General features: G+C 33.4%; 2 protein-coding genes across 3 annotated transcripts; both read left to right on the top strand.

Annotated features, from left to right (window-relative positions):
* Positions 1-15,398: 15,398 nt before the first annotated feature.
* LOC100817007 (transcription factor GTE4) lies at positions 15,399-22,967 on the top strand. 2 transcript variants are annotated; one of them, XR_005887608.1, is made up of 6 exons: positions 15,399-18,279; positions 18,369-18,414; positions 18,507-18,620; positions 18,728-18,800; positions 21,631-21,753; positions 22,833-22,967. XR_005887608.1 is itself a non-coding variant. In XM_003540914.4 (5 exons), exons 1-4 carry the CDS (start codon positions 15,874-15,876, stop codon positions 18,784-18,786), a joined length of 2,625 nt encoding a protein of 874 aa, XP_003540962.1. In that variant the 5' UTR covers positions 15,399-15,873; the 3' UTR covers positions 18,787-18,800; positions 21,631-22,073. The 2 variants fall into 2 exon arrangements, 1 of the variants encoding a protein (XP_003540962.1); XM_003540914.4 differs by lacking the exon at positions 22,833-22,967 and having other exon boundaries at positions 21,631-22,073.
* LOC100786156 (signaling peptide TAXIMIN 1) lies at positions 22,227-23,112 on the top strand. Its single transcript, XM_003539912.4, has 2 exons — positions 22,227-22,689; positions 22,833-23,112. The coding sequence occupies exons 1-2, from the start codon at positions 22,580-22,582 to the stop codon at positions 22,954-22,956; spliced, it is 234 nt and encodes a 77-aa protein (XP_003539960.1). The 5' UTR covers positions 22,227-22,579; the 3' UTR covers positions 22,957-23,112.
* Positions 23,113-23,368: the final 256 nt, after the last annotated feature.

Raw genomic sequence — 23,368 nt, forward strand, 5'->3', positions numbered from 1 at the left:
TTGAATAAATGACATAAATCAAGGGACAACAGTGAAGGGCAAAGATCTAGCTAAGTCAATTAGTCTAGGAATTTTATCAAACAAGTAGTTGGCAAGAACTAAGAAATCGAATAACAACAAACAAGTGATATTATCAAAGTCAGTAACAACTCAAAGTTCAAAACAAGAAGGGCAATTCAAAGAATATCAGAGGAATATCTAACAGATAACATATTTATAAAGAAATTGCACAATGAAACGAATTACCAAATGGAAGGTTTCTCTTTTATTAATAACTCAATGAAATACCACCTAGATCCTTTGTGAGTATGGAAAATTACAACAGATGATCCTATCTCACAATTTTTTTTCTTTTTTAATAAAACTCTCCCAAAAGCCTTTACCCCTTTAACAGAAAACTTTCTAGAATATCTCCTTTTTTCTAGAAGTCCAAAAAAAAACCATTTCCCTTTAAAGAAGACAATTGCCTTCTTTTATTGTTGGTGCCTCATCTCTTCTCCTAGGACCAATCATGAGAGTGGACCTCAAAATTCCAGCTTTGCGTGTTGTAGCGTTCATCCGACACTAAGTTTTTCAAGTTTCTATTTTTGGGCTTTGTTTGGTTCATCTTAGTCTCTATTGCTTTCATTTCTAGTATGTCATCACATACGTCTTTGAGGGAACCCTTGCCTGATGTGCTTGGTAGAGCTTGCGTGAAGAAGGGGGTAGTGATCGAGCAAGGAGGAGCATGGAGTTGGTGATGATTTGTTGGGTAAAATGGATATGGACACATGAATGAGATGAGTACCATTTCTGAGGAGACAAAGAGGAAATTAGGGTTTAGTGATAGGTTAGGATGAGTTAGTTCTTGGATGGGTGTTGGGTTGGGTTCAAGTAATGGGTCTTTCTTTTTCCATTTTTTTTTACTTTGATGAATTAATGGGCTAACAACACTTCATTCTCTTTTCCCTTTTTTTCTCTTCTCTTATTTATTTATTTTTCTTATTTTAATATAAAATAGTAAGTAGTCTGGAAAAAATTGGGTCTTAACACATACCTATTTGGAGCGATCTTGGGTAGAATCAGGCACAACAATTCTCGAGGCAACAAGGAGGTACAAAGCCACACGAGAATTAGAAATTGTAAAAGATAATATAACGCCATGATTAAAATGACTTTACATTTTTAGGAAGTGTATGTGATGATGAGTGAGGCATAACAAATTTGTGAATTTTCCGCCACAATCGAACAAGTTGATCACATTGGAGGAGGTAATTGAGAGGGTAACTAGGAGAGAAAGAGAGTAATAATTTGTCATGTGAGTTTTGTTTAGTGAATAACATATGAGTTTTTTTAAGTGAATTACTTATAACCATTAGATTAGATTGAGATGGATGGATAAGATTTGGTGTCAAAATATAATTTGATACCTTGGTATCAATTGATCCTACCCTTTATTTATTTATTTACTTAGATTAAAGTTATTATCTGTAACATTTTTAAAGGCATTTTTATATGTACAAAATTGTATTATTTCATAATTGTTGGATCAAGTGGTCTCGGAATAATTAAGAATGAGGGGTTGAATTAATTATTAATGTGTCTTGACTAATTAAAATTTATCCTTCTTAATATTACTAGATTCAATTAGGCTTTACTACTAAGTTATGAGAAAGTAAAGAACAAAAACAATAACTTAGACAAAAGTAAAGCGAAAATAAAAAGTACACAGCGGAAAAGTAAAGAGTGTAGGAAGAAGAAAACAAACACAAGTTTTTATACTGGTTCGGCAACAACCCGTGCCTACATCTAGTCCCCAAGCAACTACCGGTTCTTGAGATTTCCAATAACCTTGTAAAATCATTTACAAGCAAAGATCCACAAGGGATGTACCGTCCCTTGTTCTCTTTGAACAACCAAGTGGATGTACGCTCCACTTGAACTGATCCACAAGAGATGTACCCTCTCTTGTTCTCAGTATTACAATCCAAGTAGATGTACGCTCTACTTGTACCACAAAGGATGTATACTCCAATGTGTTAAGACAAAGAATTCTTAGGCGGTTAGTCCCTTGAATCTTTGTAAGGGGAAACAAAAGATATCTCAGGCGGTTAGTCCTTTGAAATCTTTTGTTCAGAGGGAGGAGGAAGAATCAAAAGAATTCTCAGGCGGTTAGTCCTTTGAATTCTTTTGGCAAGAGGGAGAAGGAAGAAAAGATAGCACACTTTTGTTTTCTGCAGAATTTCCACTTGCAGAAAAACAAAGTTTTGAAACCAAAGTTTAGAAAGCTTTTTGGCAAGATTTTTTGCAAAGAAAAACAATGGGCAATGGTCAAAAAATATTTGAAAGAGATATGTGTTTTGGATGCTTGTAAAATGCGTGCCAAGGTCTTGCTTTTATAGACTCTTCATGTCTGGTCAAGAAACCATTGGAAGAGTTATGACTTTTGAGAAAATTATGTTAAGAGTTATAACTCTTAACTTTTTCTTCAAAACTATTCACTGGTAATCGATTACCATTATACAATGTATTTTATGAAAAGTTGTGACTCTTCACAATTGGATTTGAATTCCAACGTTCAGATTCACTTGTAATCGATTACTAATATAGTGTAATCGATTACACTATTTGAAAATCATTTTGGAACGTTACAAATCATTTGAAAACATTTTGAAAACCAATATGGTCACTGGTAATCGATTACTGCTAACTGGTAATCGATTACCAGAGAGTAATCACTCTGGTAACTTTAGAAAATTTGAGAAATTCTTTTGTAAAACAAAATTGTGCTATTTGGTTTTTAAAAAAATCTTTTAATACTTATCCTATATGAAGTCTTGACTTGTTGCTTCTTGATTTCTTCTCTTGAATCTTGAATCTTGGATTGGATTCTTGATGCTTGATCTTGAAGTCTTGAATCAATCACTTGGGCTTTTGGCATCATCAAAATTGCTTGGTTCATCATCATGAAGCTTGCTTCTACAATAATTGGTATTGAAATTTTGTGCCTACACTAACAAAAACTAGCATTTTTTTCTAGAAAAAATACTTTTTACATTGGTTATGTGTAAAACTGGTGTAGAAAGTATCTATACAACATCAGTTTTGTAGATAATCGATGTTGTATAGGTACTTTATACATCAATTTTGTACTTAACCGTGAATAATAAACACATATTAATAGTTCAAAAGATAAAAATGAGTGTGGGTTGAATTAGTTACATGAAACCCCAAACTATGGGAGCTCATACACTCATGATTGAGAAGAGCATAAAAAATAGTGAAGAGAAGATGAAGGTATAATTTTTGAAAAAGTAAATACTAAGTATTTGAACTAATAATTGCTTCAAAAATTTCTTGATAAATTGGTTAAGTTATATGTTAATCCCTAGTGTAAAATGTGGATATTTAAATTTTAGGCATTGACATGTGAGTAGTCATTGTAAATATGTTAGCATGTGAAGTGTGCAAGAGATGTAGAGCTTGAATTTTTTTTTTATTGTGTTACTACTTTAGGTGTTTTGGAAACCAAGTAAACTACATTCTTGATATGCAAGTAATTGAAAGGAATTTATAAGTAAATGAATGACTTAAAGCACTTAATACTATATGCTGGAATTGTGAGACAACATCACCCTTGAGTTATGGTTTGGATTGTATTTGTTAGAATTAATGTCTCATGTGAAAGACATGTGACTTATGTAGGGACTAATAATTAAATAATTAACGATTAAGGGCTAAATTGTAATTGGGCTTAATAGGAGAAGTTTCTAGAACTAACTGCTACTTGATGGGAGTAGTGGTTATAAAAGGGACTTAATATTCACTAACGTGAAATAAGGTCCCCTTCATGATAGAAAAGTGTTTTCTCTCACTCATAGCCATCACGAATGGAGAGAGGCAGAAAGAAAGGTCAAAGGAAGTGAAATCTTATTTCTCTCCTCTTTCAAGGAAATCAAAGTGCACGGGAGAGAAGTTTCTATGGAGAAAGGTACAAGTCTTCCTATAGAGAAAGGTACACATCATTATCTATTGCTTATTGATTGTTTGTGAGAATCATAGATTTCAAGATCCTGTTGTTTCCTATAATTGATAGTCTAGTTAACCCCTTAAGATTTTACATGTGGTATCAAAGCATGTGTTATGAAATTTATGATTCTCCTAGATTATTTAATTTCTCCCAATTATGTATGAGCCCTAATAATGAAATTTAGGGACGATTTAATTTCTCTCAATTATGTATAAACCCTATGAAATTTAGGGATTTTAATTTCTTTACATGTATTTTCAATTACATGTTTCGATAATATGCTTTTGGCATTAATTATGTTTTTCCACTACAAAGTATGAAATTTTGTATGAAAGGAATATTATACAAAAACTTCAAGAGAAAGCTTCTGCTACCATTTTTTTTAATGGAGAAAGCTTTTATTTTTAATGGAGGAAGCTGCCTAGATTTAATTCCATTAACGTTATCTATATATTCATGGAGAAAGTGTTCACGGCCTGCTCCCTTTTAATTCCCAATGTTTTGAAAAAGCCACGCGTAAGGAGAATGGATATTTTGGAATTTGGCCTGCTAGTAAGTTTAATTCCAATGTTTTGAAAAAGCTACGTGTAAGATCGGAGAATGAATATTTTGGAAATTGCTATTTGCAAACCCTTTTTTGCTATTTCCAATCCCACTTGCTTATTTTTTTTTTTCAAAAATGATTATTAAACGTGATTAAAGGATTGCAAATTTATGTTCTTTAATTAAATTAACTAAATGTTTTGTAATTATTGGTAGCAGTAAATATATATATGTGCTACATATTTCTTTAAATGTGTTTGAATGCAAAACACAAATAAATGCAAATATTATTTTATGGCCTGGAATGAAATTAATAGAATGGCTATGAATTGTTAATAGCAATAAGTATGTGCAGGTCATATAGATTTTGGTTGGAATTAAATGTATGTTGAATTTGTTAGTCACCAAAGTGACCAAATTTGTAAGGTTATTTAATTCCAAATTAATGATTATTTCAATTATACTTGGTTGGAATTAAATGTATGTTGAATTTGTTAGTCACCAAAGTGACCAAATTTGTAAGGTTATTTAATTCCAAATTAATGATTATTTCAATTATACTTGGTTGGAATTAAATGTATGTTGAATTTGTTAGTCACCAAAGTGACCAAATTTGTAAGGTTATTTAATTCCAAATTAATGATTATTTCAATTATATTTGGTTGGAATTAAATGTATGTTGAATTTGTTAGTCACCAAAGTGGCCAAATTTGTAAGGTTATTTAATTCAAAATTAATGATTATTTTGATTACTCATAGAATAACGGATGCTAAATTATATGGTTATTGGTTTATAGGTAATTGAAATTCATTGTTATAAGGCATTTATGGATCGCCCAAAGGTTGATTAGTTGTTCTTATAATTAATGAATATAATTGTAGACGATTTGTGTGTATTATTAGTTTTATTTATAAGCCCAAAGGAAATAGATACTACTAATTGGTGCATGTTTAATTGCCAAATAATGTTAAAATTTTATTAGCATAATTATATTTGTATGTTGTGTGTTGGTATATCACCCAAAGGAGAACATCAATATACATTGACCGTTATTTGAATGAATCATATGTATGACATGTATTTTATGTCTCAAAACACTTATGTGAATTTTATTATGTAATACATGTTTTGAATTCATTGGATTCTTATGTATCATCTGTGCCAATTTTAATGGGTTTAACTTCTCTGACAGAAATAAGCAAGTCCAATTTCACCTCAGTGTTTTGGATCATGATCTTGCTATGTTGGAAGAGAAGTTTGTTACTGTTATTGATGCTAGTAGCAATGAAGAGAAACCCACTATAAAGATTGGGAAAGATCGGATAGACTCAACCTAGTGTAAATGAGAATGACTATTGCAAACAGTATTAAGACAACTCTCCCTAAAATCGAAAGCGCTAAAAAATTTATGTGATTAGTGGGAGAGCGCTCTCAAACAGCTGAAAAGTCTGTTGCTGGGACATTAATGAGTACATTGGCCACCATGAAGTTTGATGGTTCACGTACTATGTATGAACATGTCATTGAGATGACAAACATTGCAGCAAGACTTAAGACCTTGGGAATATAATGGCTTTGAATGAGAACTTTCCTGATCAATTTATTTTAAACTCATTACCGTCTGAGTTTGGCCCATTCTAAATGAACTATAATACCATGAAAGGAATGTGCATGAATTGCACAGTATGTTAGTTCAAAAAGAAACGAGGCTTAAGAATCAAGGAAGTCACTCAGTCCATTATGTAAGCCACCAAGGGAATCAAGGAGCTGGAAAGAAATTTATGAAGAAGCATGATAAAGGCAGAGGGTAATTAAAAATCAATACTCTTTGCAAATCCAGAGGAAGGTATCAAAGGGAAATAATTGTCAATTTTGTAGGAAATCAGGACATTTCCAAAAGTATGACCTAAAGTGCAAGTCTTGGTTCGAAAAGAAAAGTGAGCTTAATGCTCATGTATGTTTTGAATCAAACTTAATTAAAGTTTCCCATGATACATGATGGATTAATTCTGGATGTATGACTCATGTTTCTAACGCTATGCAGAGATTCCTTACAATCCAAACTATAAGCCCAAATGAGAAGTTCGTCTTCATGGGGAATAAAGTGAAAGATCCAATGTAAGTAGTGGAGACTTATTATTTAAAACTCGACACTGGACATCATTTAGATTTACTGGAAACTCTTTACGTACCTAGTTTATCTAGGAATATAGTTTCATTATTTGAACTTGATGTTACTGGATACTCTTTTAATTTTGGTAATGGATGTTTCAATTTATTTAAGCATAATCATCTCATTGGTACTAGTATTCTTTGTGATGATTTATATAAATTGAAAATAGACACTTTGTATGCTAAAATTGTTTTAACTCTGCATCATAATGTTGGCACTAAACGTAGTTTAGTGAATGAACGATTTGCTTTCTTGTGGCATAAACGTTTAGGTCACATTTCTAGAGAAAAGATGGAAAGATTAATAAAGAATGAAATTCTTCCTTATCTAGATTTTATGGATCTAAATATTTGTGTGGGTTGTATTAAGGGAAAACAAGCAAAACATACAAAGAAATGAGCTACAAGAAGCACTCAGCTTCTTGAAATTGTGCATACTGATATTTGTGGACCTTTTGATGTTAGTTCTTTCGGAAAGGAATGATACTTTATCACCATTATTGGTGATTATTCATGTTACGGTTATGTCTACTTACTACATGAGAAATCTCAGGCAGTGAGTGCCTTAGAAATTTACTACAATGAAGTAAAAAGGCAATTAGACATAAATGTGAAAATTATTAGATATGATAGAGGTGGTGAGTATTACGGAAGATATGATGAAACTGGGCAACACCCAGGTCCATTTGCTAAGCTTCTTCAGAAACGTGGCATTTGTGTACAATACACAATGTCTGGTACACCACAACCAAATGGTGTATCAGAAAGGCATAATAGAACTTTAATGGATATGATTAGGAGTATGTTAATCAATTTGACTTTACCCGTATCTTTGTGGATGTATGCCTTGAAAATTGTCATGTATTTGTTGAATAGGGTTCCTAGTAAGGCAATTCCTAAGACACATTTGAACTGTGGACAAATAGGACACCTAGTATAAGGCACCTGCATGTTTGGGGTTGTCAGGCAGAAATAAGGATTTATAATCCGCAAGAAAGAAAATTGGATGCAAGAATAATCAGTGGATATTTCATTGGTTATCCAGAAAAGTCAAAGGAGTATATGTTTTATTGTTCTAATCATAGTATGAGAATTGTCGAAATTGGAAATGTAAGGTTCATTGAAAATGGTGAAGTCAGTGGGAGTACAGTTCCACGAGAAGTGGAAATTAAAGAAATTAGAGTGCAAGTCCTTTTAGCTTGTGCCTCTAATAGTAAGGTGATTACTTCTTTTAGTTGTTGTTACAAAATTAATGAAGAGGAGCAACACAATAATGAACCCATAATGCATAATGAACCTATTATGGAAGAACCGCATGAAGTAGCATTAAGGAGGTCTCAAAGAGAAAAGGAGACCAGCTATTTCAAATGACTATGTGGTATACCTACATCAAACAGAAACATACTTAAGCATTAATGATAATGATCCAGTTTCGTTTTCACAAGCTATAAGTTATGATAATTTTGAGAAGTGGTTAAATGTCATAAAAGAATAGATAAATTCCATGGAACATAATGGTGTTTGGGACCTTGTATAATTACCAAAGGGTTGTAAAAGAGTTGGTTGTAAGTGGGTCTTCAAGACTAAACGTGACTCTCATGGCAACCTTGAATATTACAAGGCTAGACTTGTTGCTAAGGGATTTACTCAGAAAGATGACATTGATTATAAAGATACGCTTTCACCGATCTCATGAAAGGATTCTTTCAGGATTACCATGGCATTAGTAGCCCATTATGACTTGGAGCTACATCAAATAGATGTGAAAACCGCCTTTCTTAATGGAGATTTAGAGGAGAATGTTTATATGGACCAACCAATAGGGTTCTCAGTTGAAGGAAAGGAACACATGGTGTGCAAACTAAAGAAATCAATATACAGTCTTAAAGCAAGCTTCCCGCCAATGGTATTTGAGGTTTAATGATACCATTGTTTCCTTTAGATTTAAGGCAAATACTATTTATCGGTATATTTGAAGGTCAGTGGGAGTAAGGTTATTTTCTAATTCTGTATATTGATGATATCTTGCTTGCAACTAACGATCTTGGTCTTCTTCATAAGATTAAGAAATTTCTCTCTAGTAACTTTGAAGTGAAAGATATGGTTGAGGTAAGCTATGTGATAGGGATAGAAATATTCCATAATAGATCACAAGGATTGTTAGGCTTATCTCAGAAAACATATATCAATAAAATACTAGAGAAATTCAAGATGGAAAGGTGTTGAACATCACCTGTTCTAATTTAAAAGGGACACAAATTTAGTCTCGCACAATGTCCTAGAAATGATATGGAACGAAAACAAATGAAAGTTATTTTGTATGCATCAGTTGTTGTTGCATCTGAAAGCTGAATTTGTAGCATGTTTTGAGGCTACAATTCAGGCTTATTGGCCGCGAAACTTTATTTCAGGGCTTGGAATTGTTGACAGTATTGCTAGGCTACTGAAAATGTATTGTGATAATTTTGCAGCAATATTTTTGTAAGAACGACAAGTACTCTAAGGGTGCTAAGCATATGAAATTGAAGTACTTTGTCGTGAAGGAAGAAGTTCAGAAACAAAGAGTGTCAATAGAACATATTAGCACAAACCTTATGATAGTTGACCCTTTGAATAAGGGATTACTGCCCAAGATATTATAGAACATATTGAAAGTATAAACATTATTGTTATTGATGATCATTAAGTGTAATTCACCTTAAGTAATTTTGCTGACACTTCGAGCTCATTTATGATATGTTTCTGATTATCTGTTCTCTATATTTGCATGCATGTTTGTGTTAGAGTAATGTTAACAGGTTTTGTCTTGAATGAAGACATTACATTGGACCAATTATGTACTCCTAACTAATGGTCATATTAAGAAGACGACTAATTTGTAGTACATGGAAGGGACTATGTCGATTAGATGATGTACAACCGCCATGACTCGAATTGTTTCTTATTCTTAATCATAAAATTATGATGTACCCAATGTATAGAACAATTTAGTCAATTTTTAATGCGCATTATGTTAGTTAATCTATTTATTTATTTAGTCCATAATGTTTATTAATGTCACATGAGCCAAGTGGGAGAATGTTAGAATTAATGTCTCATGTGAAAGACATGTGACTTATGTAGGGACTAATAAGTAAATAATTAATGATTAAGGGTTAAATTGTAATTGGGCTTAATAGGAGAAGTTTCTAGAGCTAACTACAACTTGATGGGAGTAGTGGTTATAAAATGGGCTTAATACCCACTAACGTGAAATAAGGTCTCCTTCATGACAGAAAAGTGTTTTCTCTCACTCATAGCCATCACGAATGGAGAGAGGCAGAAAGAAAGGTCAAAGGAAGTGAAATCTTATTTCTCTCCTCTTTCAAGGAAATCAAAGTGCACGGGAGAGAAGTTCCTATGGAGAAAGGTACAAGTCTTCCTATGGAGAAAGGTACGCATCATTATCTATTGCTTATTGATTGTTTGTGAGAATCATAGGTTTCAAGATCCTATTGTTTCCTATAATTGATAATCTAGGAAACCCCTTAAGATTTTACAGTATTTGCTATAGATATTTGTTTTTAATTCCCTTTGGTAGTGTTGTAGATCTTTTTGTCCTCTTAGCAATGCTTTTGGTCCCATGTCACTTTGAATTTTATACAATTCTTAGTGATTTTTATGTAACTCTGAGATAAAGATAATAAATTGCATTATTTAGAATAAGTAGATTTGCATTCTTAGAGAATTAATTATGAATTTCATAAGATGAGTATGAGATGAAATATAATTTTGCAATTTTTTTTCTTTGGTTGTTGAATGAGACTTATTTTGAGGTAGTTGTGATAGTTGCAAAATTATGAGAAAAATTTCAATGCTTTATTGAACTTTTGAGATGTTGTTTGTATAATTCTAGCCCCAAACATTGAGTTTTCTATTTTTGGGATTTTCTCACCCAAACTACCTTTTTTAGTCATATTTGTTTTCCAGCTAATGTATGTTTTTTTATGTACATGTTTTAGTTTTAGTAAACTTATATTACTTTCCTTCATTACTATCTAATTACATTGTATCTAGATTTATGTAACCTTACTATCATATTACTTAATATGATTTCACTCCTAATTTCTTTACTTTAAAAATCATACTTGATGTTTTGACTAGTTTTAAACAACTTTTTTCTATTGAAGGCTTATGATTTGATTTTATGGGTGACAAAATGCTTGTAGAATGAGCAACAACAGGTTTACAAATGAGGGGTAAGTATTTTTCATGAAAATTTATTGCATTCATCTAATCTCTAAAATCAAGAGGAAGATATTGAAATAAACCATGCATCATGACATCTCATGCTTAGTGTCACTCTAGGCTTAGTGCCACCCAAAGTTAATGTTATCCCAGGCTAAGTGTCATTCTAAGTTTTGGGTTATTCCATGGCTTAGTGTCAAAGGCACCATATGAATACTATTTGGGTACCTCATGCATGACATCATAAATGGAAGAGAGTAATGAATAACATAAGGACATGCATCACATTCATATAGGATGACTAACTTTATGGGTTAGGTGATTGTTTGATATATGTGGATTGTAATGATTTCAAATTGTATGATTTCAGATTGTATGATGACTAGTGTAAGTATAAATACTTGTGATTGAGATATATTTATTCTGGCAAATATTGACATTTAGAATACTTACCTATTAAGTATTAAATTTATTTTGTTAATCATAAAGTATGGGTGTACAACTCAATAGGCATTTGTGTTAAAGACCTTAGGTATTATGTGTATGTTTACTCTCCTACCTTTATTGTACTTTACTATAAAGCCCCACTCCTCCTTGTTAATGTTTTTTTTTTGTCTTGCTTGGTTCTAAGAAGGGAAAGAGCAAGAAGGATCATAGGAGGGCCATACTGGTAGTGCAAATGGGTGCTAGACACATCTACTAAGGGTTGTGTATTGTGTATATGTTTTGCTTTGTATTTTGTTATGCTATATATAGTCTATCAGTGGGAGCCTGGATGTCATAGACTTATTCCCTACCTTGATGCAAATATTTGTGACTTGTTATAGTGAGTATTCACATCCTTTCTTTTTGAAAAACTTATATCTCCCAAACTTGTATAATGAAATGATGTGTACTTGGAATTTCTTCTACCATATTTTCTCTTATATAGATATATCCTACTCTATATGATCTTCAATCAAGTATCCGAGATTATGAGTGGTGTAAAGGTTATGGCCTTTCGTTGGTTCCATTATGTCCTATTTAAAATAGCATAAATTGTGTACCAAGTACTAGAGATGTTTGAGCTACTTATATTCAATTGTTTTTATTAATCGTTCACATGAGAAAAACATAAAAAAAAATAAACCCACTAGCTATTCTTCTAACACAGGAAGTTTCTCTTTCTCAAAGTTTTAAATAATACCATGTTCAAATCACAAAAAAATTTCCTATCTTTTTCTAACCTTAAGGGCTCTCCACACTATATAGGTAGTTCAATTAGGTTAATGATTTTAGTTTATTATATTATGAATTCAAATAATGAATAATATATACTAGATAAATCTAAAATAAAGGCCATAATATTTTATCACAATACTATTACAAATATCAAAATAAAACTTATATTAAAATTATTAAACTCACAGTTGCTACCATACTTAATCATTTGCATGTTATCCACAATTCAATAATAAAAAAAAGAACAAAAGTAATAAACTTCCTAAAATATAATACAAAAGTGTGGTTATATACTTGCATACCCCTAAATGACATGTTTTGTCTATGTTATAGAACTCGATTTTAACATTTTATTGTTTGAGTTAAAGGTAAGTTGACTCATACATTTAAACTTTTCCATATTGTGTCATCCTTCAACTTGTCCCATTAGACCAATTTATTTGAGTTTGCAATGCATTAGTTTCTTTTCTTACCTTCTTAGCTATCTCTTAGTGCTAGCACAAGTGAACAAATTTAGTAATCATATTAATTGTGAGGATAATGGTGATGGATAAGTGTTGGTCTCGCAAGCAATTGAAACATGTGTGTCATTATTTGTTGAATACTCATGCATGTTTTGTGTAAACTGCAAAATTTTTAGTTAACTAATATGAGATATTTTTTAGATTAGGTGATGATGACACATGTGATATAAGATAAATTTGACATTTCATAGATGATTCTTTTACCTAATCAACCATTTGTAAAGTTCATATGCAAAGTAGACACATGTAGATAAGATAAAAAAAATAGTTCAAAAGATTATTGTGGTTATTGTTATTCAAGAAAATAGTTATTGAAAATGTGTTTAAAGTCTTTATTGTTTAAAAAGACTATTCAACTAATGGTGAGTATTGGTTGTTGCTACAAAAGTAGAAATGCAGTAATGAGATCATTGTAAAATAGAATAATTAACCTACACCTAATTTTGGGGTAATAAGGGGTATAAGGAAGAGAGAATTATAAAAGAGGACAAGATGTAGAGATAAAATGATAAATGTGATAATGAAATGATAGAAAAAAGAGGGAGATAAGAAGAAAATGAGAAAAAAATGAGTGTATATTTATAACCCAATTATAAATGTTTTTATTTAGTAATAAAATATTGAACTATATAGAAAGATATAGTAGAATTAGTAGTGGAAAATCTTGTACCCAATGGTTATAGTTTAGTTGGTTGTGGGGAGGACCTAAGTTTGATTCATACATAGTACATCATAAGGAAGAATGGAGAACTTTGAGTGTAATAAATTATAAATTGAAAATTAGTCCCATAAATGATTCAAATGTCCAAAACTTGTAAGAATATCTGAGTGTCATTGAAGAAAACAAAGCCCTAATTACATTGGATTCAAATAAAAAGTAGCAAAAAATATTACACCTATTTATAATTATTCTTTATTTTTTACGATGTTGTAGGTTTTGTACTTCTTGAAATTAGATAACAAAACAAGTGAATTATAATTGGAACAAAAATGCATGAGACATAATATTCATTTAAGGACCAATAAACTGCCAATAATTCCTTTTCTTTAATAATGAGAGGTGTTCATGATCTATTTCAACTCACTAATTCAACTTGATCTAGACTTTATTTTGGTAGATTTAGTTTTTTAAAAAGTAAATAATGTAATATGAAATTTAGCTTGAGTTATAATCTGGGATGTCCTAATCCAACTCAATCTCCCTTATCAAATGCCCCCTAAGAGTAATGTTGTATTTTTAGTTAATGTTTAAATTATTATCACATTAAATAAACTAATAAGAATAATGTGATATTTTTATCATAATAAAAAAATTAACTTGAAAAAAATTAGATTCTCACCTCTTTAAGGAAATAATTTTTTTGGAAAACTTAGATAATTTTTTCCCCCAAGAAACATCCTTTTTGAAAATGTTGTTTTCTTTTTAAAATTATATACCAAACATGAAAAAAAAAATCTCAATTTAAGATGTTCAAAAAACTAAATTTATTTACCTATCAAACGTCTCTTAACCTCAAAGACATATTTCTTCATACAGTTTTAAGATTGATTTTAAATAATTAAAAGTAGAAAATATTTGTTAATAATGAAAGATTAATATATAAATGTAATACATATTTTATTTCTTAATAAAGATTATTCCACCTCTAATTACTCATATTCACTTTTAGCATTCATTTGGAACAATAAAAAAAATCAAAAAATAGAAGGAGGCGAAAGGAAAGAAATCTAAAAATTAATCCTTGCATTGATAATTTGTTAAGAAGGAATAAACTAAAAAAAAAAAGAAGAAGCAAGTGAAGCATATCAATATTCCCATTTTAAACCAAAATAAGAGAAAGTTGCTTTTGGGAATTTAAAGCACTTATGAGCGTTTGCTAACAGGAAAGTTTTAGAATATTTAAGTTGAAAATATTAAATTTTCATGTTTGATTTGGTTTTTTTTAAATAACATTTTTAGGAAATAATGTTCCTTAGAATTTTTTTGGCAAAGTTTTCCATAAAAATATTCTCACAAAACAAAGGTGAGAATTTAAATTTTCTGAGTTAAAAAATAAGTTTAATTATAATGTTACTCTTAATGTTCTTTATTTTTACACATTTTTTTAATTAAGGATATTTATGTTATATTATACATATTTTTTCTTTATATTATCTACACAATTAACTAGGAATTTTTGTAATTCTTTTAACCGGACAATCTAAAAATTATTTTATTTTATATTGACAAATTTTTTGGTCAACTATTTATATTTTTATATTGTGAAAAGTAAAAACTAGATTTTCATTGTCACGGGCTTTCATTAGTGAGAATCTTCCAGGCTTTTGACCCATAACATCACAAAGCCCACATAAGGCCTTCCCAGTACCCACCCAACCCAAACACAACAAAATTAAAAAATTAACACTCTCCACCCGCTACGAGGGCGAGTGTGTGAACCTTCCGAGCACCAGCTAGACCGAAAGCCCCTAAACCGGAGAGTACGAAGCACGCGCCACTCCCCCGCCTAAGATAACTTTAGAAATTCTCGCAAACGAAACTCCCCGCCACCAAAGCCTCTCACCCTCCCAACCTAGCGTGTGGCACACGCGCCATGCCACGTCCCTCGCCATTGGTGCGTCATAAACACGATGTATAGAAGCGAGTGAGTCCACGTCCCGAATTTATTTCGGTGATATAATGCTTCCCGGGCACGGCTCTTTGTTGTTTAACCCCCAAACGCTTTAGCCTGGTCCCCGCTTCCCCACGAATGCACCGTTGCCGTACACCTGTGACGATTCGATAAAACGACCAGCGAAAGAGAGAGAAACACCGAAGTGTTCTAGAGAGAGAAACAGAAAAAACCCACAGAGCGAGAGCGTGTGGTGTGCGTGTGTGTGTGAGATCTGATCGGAAACACAAAGGTAATCGAGCTTTCGAAACCCTAAATTTTTTCTTTGCGATTCGTTTTTTACGGTTGGTCTGGTTCTTCGTTTCGGAGAAGGTTCTGAGTGAGGCGGAGGGATTTTGGAGGTGGAAGAAGCCCTAGGAATTTCTAGGGTTTTGATTTTTCTCATCATTTATTTGGTTTTTGTTGTTTTTTGGGCTTTTATGTGTGATTCTTTGATTTATTGGTGTGTAAAACCCTAGGATTTGGGGGATTTGGGATTGGTGTTAGGATTAGGGTTTTGGATGTATGGCTTCGGAGCCTATGGTTGGAGGAGATGACGAAGCCAGAGAGAAACAGAGATTCGGGGAGAGAAAGGTTTACACGAGGAGGAAAGTAAAGAAAGACCCTAACGCCGTTGCTTCCACCACTGAAAATAACGGCACCGCCACTTCCACCGTTACCAATGACAACAGTGTCAGTAATAGCACCGTTCAGAAGAGCAACACTGGTGAGGCCGCTGAGGCCAAGAGCAAAGGTGATAATGTTTCGACACAGGCTCTGGCACAGCCTGTTGTACTGCCGGAGGATGGAAATTTGGCTCAGCCTCAAGTGGTTTCGGGATTAGAGGATGGGAATTTGGGGCAGCCACAACTGGAGGATCAGAATATGGTTCAGACTGAAGTGGGTTCAGGATTAGAGGATGGGAATAAGGCTCAGCCGCGAGGGGAGGATCAGAATATGGCACAGACGCAAGAGGGATCAAGATTGGAGAATGAGAATAGGGCTCAGCCGCAAGGGGAGGATCAGAATTTGGCACAGACGCAAGTGAATTCAAGATTGGAGGATGGGGATACGGCTCAACTACAATTGGAGGATCAGAATATGGTTCAATCTCAGTCAGAGGATCAGAATATGGTTCAACCTCAATCAGAGGATCAGAATATGGTTCATCCTCAATCTGAGGATCAGAATATGGCTCAACCTCAATCTGAGGATCAGAATACGGCTCAGCCACGATTGGGGGATCAGAATACGGCTCAGCTGCAAGGAAATTCAAAATTGGAAGATGAGAATATGGCTCAGCCGCAAGTGAGTTCAAGATCAGAGGACGCGAATACAGCTCAGCCGCAAGTGAGTTCAAAATTGGGGGGTAGAAAGTCCCCTCAGCCAGAAGTGAATTCGAGATTGGAGGATGGCAATTTGCCTCGGCCACGGGTGAATTCAAGTTTGGATGGGAATACAGTTCAGCCACTGGTAGTGCTGGTTTCTGATGACTCGTGCAGCCGGCAGCCAGATGAACCTTCTAACCTCAATGTTCAGCTGCAGGATGATGGGCCTTCTAGCCCCATCCATCAGCAGGAGGCAGTTCCTAGCTCCCGAGACCTTACTTTGGGAAATGGGGTTGTGGAGCCGCAGTGGAGGGACCGAATCAAGATAAACTTGGCCTCAAAATCAAAGCAGCAGATGCGGGAGCTTCGGTGGAAGCTTGAAAGGGAACTTGGTATTGTGAGATGTTTGGTTAATAGGATTGAAGTGAAGCAGAGGCCAGTTGGTGGATATGGCAACTCAAATGTGCTAATCGACAGTGGGATTAATAATGTTGGTGGAGCCAAGCGTGCTCACTCAGAGGTGGCATCTGCTGGTGTTCCACGGGAACCTGCCAGTACCAGGCCTTTGCATCAGTTAAGTTTGTCAATGTTGGAGAATAGTCAAGGGATCTGTGAAACTGTTGAGAAGGAGAAGAGAACACCTAAAGCAAACCAATTTTATCGTAACTCAGAGTTCTTGCTTGCGAAAGACAAATTTCCACCCGCAGAGAGTAACAAGAAGTCGAAATTGAATTGGAAGAAGCAAGGTGGGGGAGAAATGGGACATGGTTTTGGGATGGGATCTAAGTTTTTCAAAAGCTGTAGTTCACTGCTTGAAAAATTGATGAAACACAAGCATGGTTGGGTGTTTAATGCTCCTGTTGATGTTGAGGCTCTTGGTTTGCATGATTATTTTACTATTATCACTCATCCAATGGACTTGGGAACTGTGAAGTCTAGGCTGAACAAGAATTGGTACAAATCACCAAAGGAATTTGCAGAGGATGTGAGACTCACTTTTCGTAATGCCATGACATATAATCCTCCGGGACAAGATGTTCATATAATGGCCGAGCAGTTATCAAAGATATTTGAGGACAGATGGGCTATAATTGAGTCGGATTACAATCGGGAGATGAGATATGGCTTTGATTATGGGGCTGTTGCCCCTGCACTATCACCTTTGTCTAGAAGGGTTTCTGCATTTACACCACCACCTCTTGATATGAGAAGGATTTTGAATAGATCAGAATCAATGACACAGACTCCAAGACTCATGAGCATTACTCCATCAAGTAGAACCCCAGCTCCAAAAAAGCCAAAGGCAAAAGATCCTCATAAAAGAGACATGACATTTGAGGAAAAGCAAAAACTAAGCACTAACCTTCAGAGCTTGCCTTCAGAGAAGCTTGATGCTATTGTACAAATCATTAAGAAGAGAAATTCAGCACTTAATCAACATGACGATGAAATTGAAGTGGACATTGATAGTGTGGATGCTGAGACTCTCTGGGAGCTTGATAGATTTGTTACCAACTATAAGAAAAGTTTGAGCAAAAACAAAAGGAAGGCTGAACTTGCTCAAGCTAGAGCAGAAGCTTTGCAGCAGAATGCCATCCAGAAGGTAAAGAATAGAATTTTTACTTCTGATTGCCATGCTTACGTTGGGGCTGCAATTATTGCTAAATACTTTTTTATCTTTATCTTTTGCAGAGTCAGGCACCAGCTATGGCAGAGATTCCAAAAGAAACACTAACAGGTGAACTTCTAAGAATCAGGGTTGGTGTTTTTGGATTGTTTATCTCAATTATTTCTTTATATGAAATATTGTATCTGCCTGTATGTGTACAGATGAAAGGAATCTTCCCCAACCCTTGCCTGCGCAAAGGGGAAATCAAGCAGATAATGGGAGTAGGTCAAGCAGTTCAAGCAGCTCCAGCAGTGATTCTGGATCTTCTTCAAGTGGTACTTTGATTAATGATTTAGAATCTATTTCTTGTGTTATTTGTTCATATACATGCTTTTGCTGAAGTCAAATATTCTGTCTTTCTCATTGGTATGTGGTGTTGCAGATTCTGATAGTGACAGTTCCTCAGCATCTGGATCTGAGGCAGGGTCGCAAGGGACCTGAATGTGCTCCGTCAGGTAGAGTTACAGCTCTGATTTTTTATTTATATATTTTTTTCTGAAAAGTCTGATGTTTTATTTTGCATTGTGCTGACGGCTTGTTGTTTAGTATGCCTTTGCTCCTGTGTGATATTTATCAGCACTTCTCCCTTTCCATTCTGAAGAGGAATGTTTGTAGCTTTCAAGCTGATTTTTTCTTTTTTTCTTTTTTTTTTAAAAAAACTTAAAAAAAACCCGAGTAATGAATTTGTTGCTTATGAATGATTAATGATCATTACTTGTTTGTTATAAAGTGTGTGGTGGAGTGCAGTGTGTGGTGGAGTGCAGTGTGTATGCGTTGCATATGATCCAGTTATTTATGAAATTGAATATCTGTCTAAATTGTATTAAAAGTGGTTGGTGTTTCTTTTGGTGTTCATAATCAGTTAGATTTTGTCAGTATAAGATATGAGGCTACTTTTTTCTCAATGACTCTTGCTCTTTCATCCTATCTTGCTGCTTCATTGTTGTCAATTAGTGGGGTGTTATTGCCCCTTTGGAAACATAGTCCTTCTAAGGTCTCATAAAAGAAATGTACACAGTTGCACAAAGTCATAAACTTCAAAGCATCGAGAAAAAAAAAGTCATAAACTTCAGTGACCATGGTTTATATTAGCCTGGCAGTAAGATAGCTGTTTATTTCTGTGTGTAGTTTGTACTGATTTAATGATTTTATTATATGCCAATAGACTTTTCTTTCATATCAGTATCTCATGTCATCTTCTTTTGGTTGTCGATGGTATTTTCCTTCTATGGAGTTTTTAAATTTGTTAGGTCAATGATATTGTATATTAATTACTACTGTAATTTTGATCTAGTAATCTATTTTCATGGTTTTTCTAAAATATCCTAGTGGGTTGAGGGGAAAATATTTAGGTTGACTGTGCCTTGCCTTTTAGGAATGCTTAGGGACTTTTTTTTCCCCTTCTAACAGTTTGATTATATACCTAGCTTTGTAAGTAATTTTGTTCAATTTTTCAACCAATTTGTTCCCACTTTATTAGCATTTTTCATGATCTGGTTCCTTCACTATATTTTGTTTCTGCTAGTTTCAATTTTTTCCTCATGCCTTTACTTTTGTAGCTTTTGTGCTGTTTATTTGTTTCTTTTGGATGTGATGACTGACATTTTCTTCCATAGTCTCTTTTCTTTTGGGAACTTTTTTGTTTAAACAAAATTGATGTGAAATTTGCTGGTTATGTTGTTGGCCTTGTGACATGGGATCTTCTCTAATAGGAAAATATATTTGTTTTTGTATATATATTTTTGAATTAAAATTAACAAATACTAAAGCAAAATGAGTTATTCATCTTGCTTTCTATATACTACCTCTAATTCATTAAGACCAATAGAAGTGGTTAGATTGGTAATTTGTCAAATTTTAATTTTATTTTAAGACTATCCATGACTTTAAATGTTTAAGAGGTGGTTATTTTTCGAATTCAATCAATGAGTATACATTGTTTTGTTGATAGCCCAATAAATGCACCTACTTTCATGGGGTAATGAGTGCATATCATTAATAGACTTCTCAATTAATTAGGGGCATAAAGGAAATTTAGCAATAAAGTAGTTCTACTGTACGACATATTGGAATCTTACTATTGGGCTATAAAGTAATCCTACAATTCAATATAATTTGATTTATCACCTTTTGATTCATATCATAAGATTATTAACAAGTAACTTTGAATCTTCTGGTACAATGAATGAATTGGTGCAATTTCATATCATCAATAAGAGTCACACTATTCAACAAATCATGAGAGAATAATTACAAATCATGAGAGACTAATTAAATATGATGCGAGTCCTACAATTTTTCTTATTTTCTATAAATTTAAACCAATTTCAATGCGTGTGTTACTAGAATTTTTCTTTTTTCTTTCACCAATTACTTGTGAAAGAAATTAAAAAGACATACAAGCTTAGACTGTAAAATGAAAAAAAATAAAAAATTGAACGATCACTTGTGAACGTGAACTTATCCTATTTGATTATTCCGCTACTTTATTTCATTCACTCATTTAAACCATAAACACTTTGGTATTTCATTTCATTGTTCTAAAATAGAAGGCTCCACGAACTTGGATATAGCTAATAATTTCATTTTGAGGCTTATGGATAAGTTGTTTTTATCTATTTCTAGTTTAAAATAATTACACTGAACATTTTATGTCATTTATATAATATATTTAATGTTATTTTTCATTGTGTCCGAATCTTACAATTTGAAACACATTATAATTCACAGTTCAAAAATTAGCATGGCAATTCACGATATGAATCTTGATTTGACAACCTTGCTGTACTTGTTTATATAGTTGATTTTTGAAAAATGTTATTTTTTGTTTTCTATTTGTTACCAATTTGGTGTACGGTCTATATGCTTGATTATGATATGCTTTATTTGAAGACCTAATTTACATTTCTCGACCTGATCCAATTTAAATTAGACTCTTAGGTTTTCTGATACTTGTTTTTGGAGGGGAGTTAAAATGCATTACCATGGAGCATAATGCTCTTGGACATTAAGTTACTTGTAATATCACCTGGTCTTCTGAGCCCCAAAAGAAATAGCAGATCTTTAGGAACATTTCTGTTTTCTCTTGTGCATTTCTCAGCATTATCTTTTATGATGCATTCTACAGGTTTAATAGTATGCTATTTAATTCTCACGTGCTCCTGTACATTGCATTTCTTGTCTGAAGCTTATATTTTCTTATGATTGTTTAAGTCGTTTATCATAGAAGCTTTGGAATTGACTACTATTAACTAATTTTTCCATTGTTTTTATTTCATGTTGCAGATCTCAGATTTTTAGAGTAGATGGTGTCTTGATGCCAGCCTATTTTGGTTTTTTGAAGCTTCCAAGATTATGGATTTTAGTTTAACAGTCAGATTATAGAGGAAGCATTCTGAAGGCCCGCAGGTGATCCTACTGATGCAGCATGGGATTTTTCCTTCCCATTTGTTTGAACTGCAATGCTAATGGTGGCCTTGTTGCATTTCTTGACACGAATTCTTGTATAATATTTGTTAGAATTTGATGATAGTTAGGTAGCTAGATTTCCGTAGCATGTGTACATTGCTAACTGCTGCTGCGCATTGAGTTCCATTGACAACATGTTTTTTTGATTTTGTGCTAGCAGATTCAAAATCTTAGTACCATACGAAGATAATATGTAATTCCTTCGTGAAGTCTCATTCCGTGTAGTTTATAACTGAAAATGCAAGTCGTAGTTAGTTTAACTGTGTCAAATGACAACTTCAATTGATTTTTCTACCTTTTACAGTCCCTGCATTCCACCTAACATGTCCACTTTCAAAATAGTTCTAATCAGCTTAGAAATCTCGTGAACACTTTCGAATAATATTGGATGGTGATAGTGACAAAGGGGATCTGGTGGTGGCATTTAGGTAGCAACTAGGAAGAGTAATAAGGGAATAATGGATGGGAAAATGAAAAGAAAAATACTTAAATAGACAATCTCTAGTGATTTTGAGAGAATTTTCTACTTTAGAAAAAGAAATATGTTCCAGCAAATATTATAGTATATTTATTGGGAGTGGACTGGGTCATCTAGTTGTCTAGTATGGCTTTGTTTATGCCAGAGAAGATGCCCCTTCGTCATCTAAAATGACAAGGGAAGTTGAAATAATATAGTCAGCTGCGTACAGTCTTAGTGTGCCATTCTTTTCTTAATCTTGTTTCTGAGACGAGGAAAAACAAAAACAGTATCAGAGGAAGTGAAGGAATGTGCAACTCAGACGGAGATTGCAGGTCATTGGGTTTTCTGCTGGGTCTTCCCTTTGCCTTTCTCTCCCTCCTCCTCTCAATCGTTGGTCTAATTGTATGGATTGTTGGGTAAAAAAAAAAAAGCTATTCTCTCTCTCTCTTCCTAGTTGTCTAGTTATCATATCTTATGTTCTGGGTCACTCCGGTTTCTGCACCTGTGATCTGGGTTTGGATCTGATTGGAATAAAATAAAACTTTGGTTATATTTGCAGATTGTTGCTGACATGCATATGCCCCTGCTGCTTGTGCCTGACCGTAATAGTGGAGCTTGCGTTAGCATTGGTGAAGGCTCCACTGCATGTCATGGAGTGGTTCACTTCTCAGATCCCTTGCTGAGTTCCTCTTAATTTTTATCTTCCTTCTAGGGAGAAATTTTAGACTTGGATTTGTTGGTACTTCCCCCTGTTTTGCCAATTTTTGTGGTTATAGTGGGGATTTGGCAGGTATTTGGTTTTACGGTGGAGAATTAATTATCAGAACTTATTTCAGATATATTTTCACATGATGGTTTTATGTTGAAGATCGAGAATTAATTTTGAGTTTGAATGAAAGAATTCTGAGTAACTTTTACATTGGATAATTTTTTTTTATACTGAATTTTATTTTTAACTTAATTTTATAATAAAAACATTTAACACAAATCATATTATTTCAAAATCAATTTTAATCCAAACTAATTTATTCATGTCTGTCTTTGATTGATGGTGCCCTTTGTCTTACCATTAAATGTGGTTTTAGAAGTGGGGAT

This window comes from Glycine max, chromosome 12 (assembly GCF_000004515.6).
Source record: "Glycine max cultivar Williams 82 chromosome 12, Glycine_max_v4.0, whole genome shotgun sequence".
Lineage (NCBI taxonomy): Eukaryota > Viridiplantae > Streptophyta > Magnoliopsida > Fabales > Fabaceae > Glycine > Glycine max.

What these genes read in the sequence shown, in the direction of transcription:
- LOC100817007 (XM_003540914.4), top strand. Translation starts at nt 15,874, where the DNA reads ATGGCTTCGGAGCCTATGGTTGGAGGAGATGACGAAGCCAGAGAGAAA. An exon ending in AGCAGAATGCCATCCAGAAG is followed by an intron (nt 18,280 to 18,368) that starts GTAAAGAATAGA and finishes TATCTTTTGCAG; the next exon opens with AGTCAGGCACCAGCTATGGC. An exon ending in TCCAAAAGAAACACTAACAG is followed by an intron (nt 18,415 to 18,506) that starts GTGAACTTCTAA and finishes GTATGTGTACAG; the next exon opens with ATGAAAGGAATCTTCCCCAA.
- LOC100786156 (XM_003539912.4), top strand. Translation starts at nt 22,580, where the DNA reads ATGTGCAACTCAGACGGAGATTGCAGGTCATTGGGTTTTCTGCTGGGT. An exon ending in CTAATTGTATGGATTGTTGG is followed by an intron (nt 22,690 to 22,832) that starts GTAAAAAAAAAA and finishes TTATATTTGCAG; the next exon opens with ATTGTTGCTGACATGCATAT.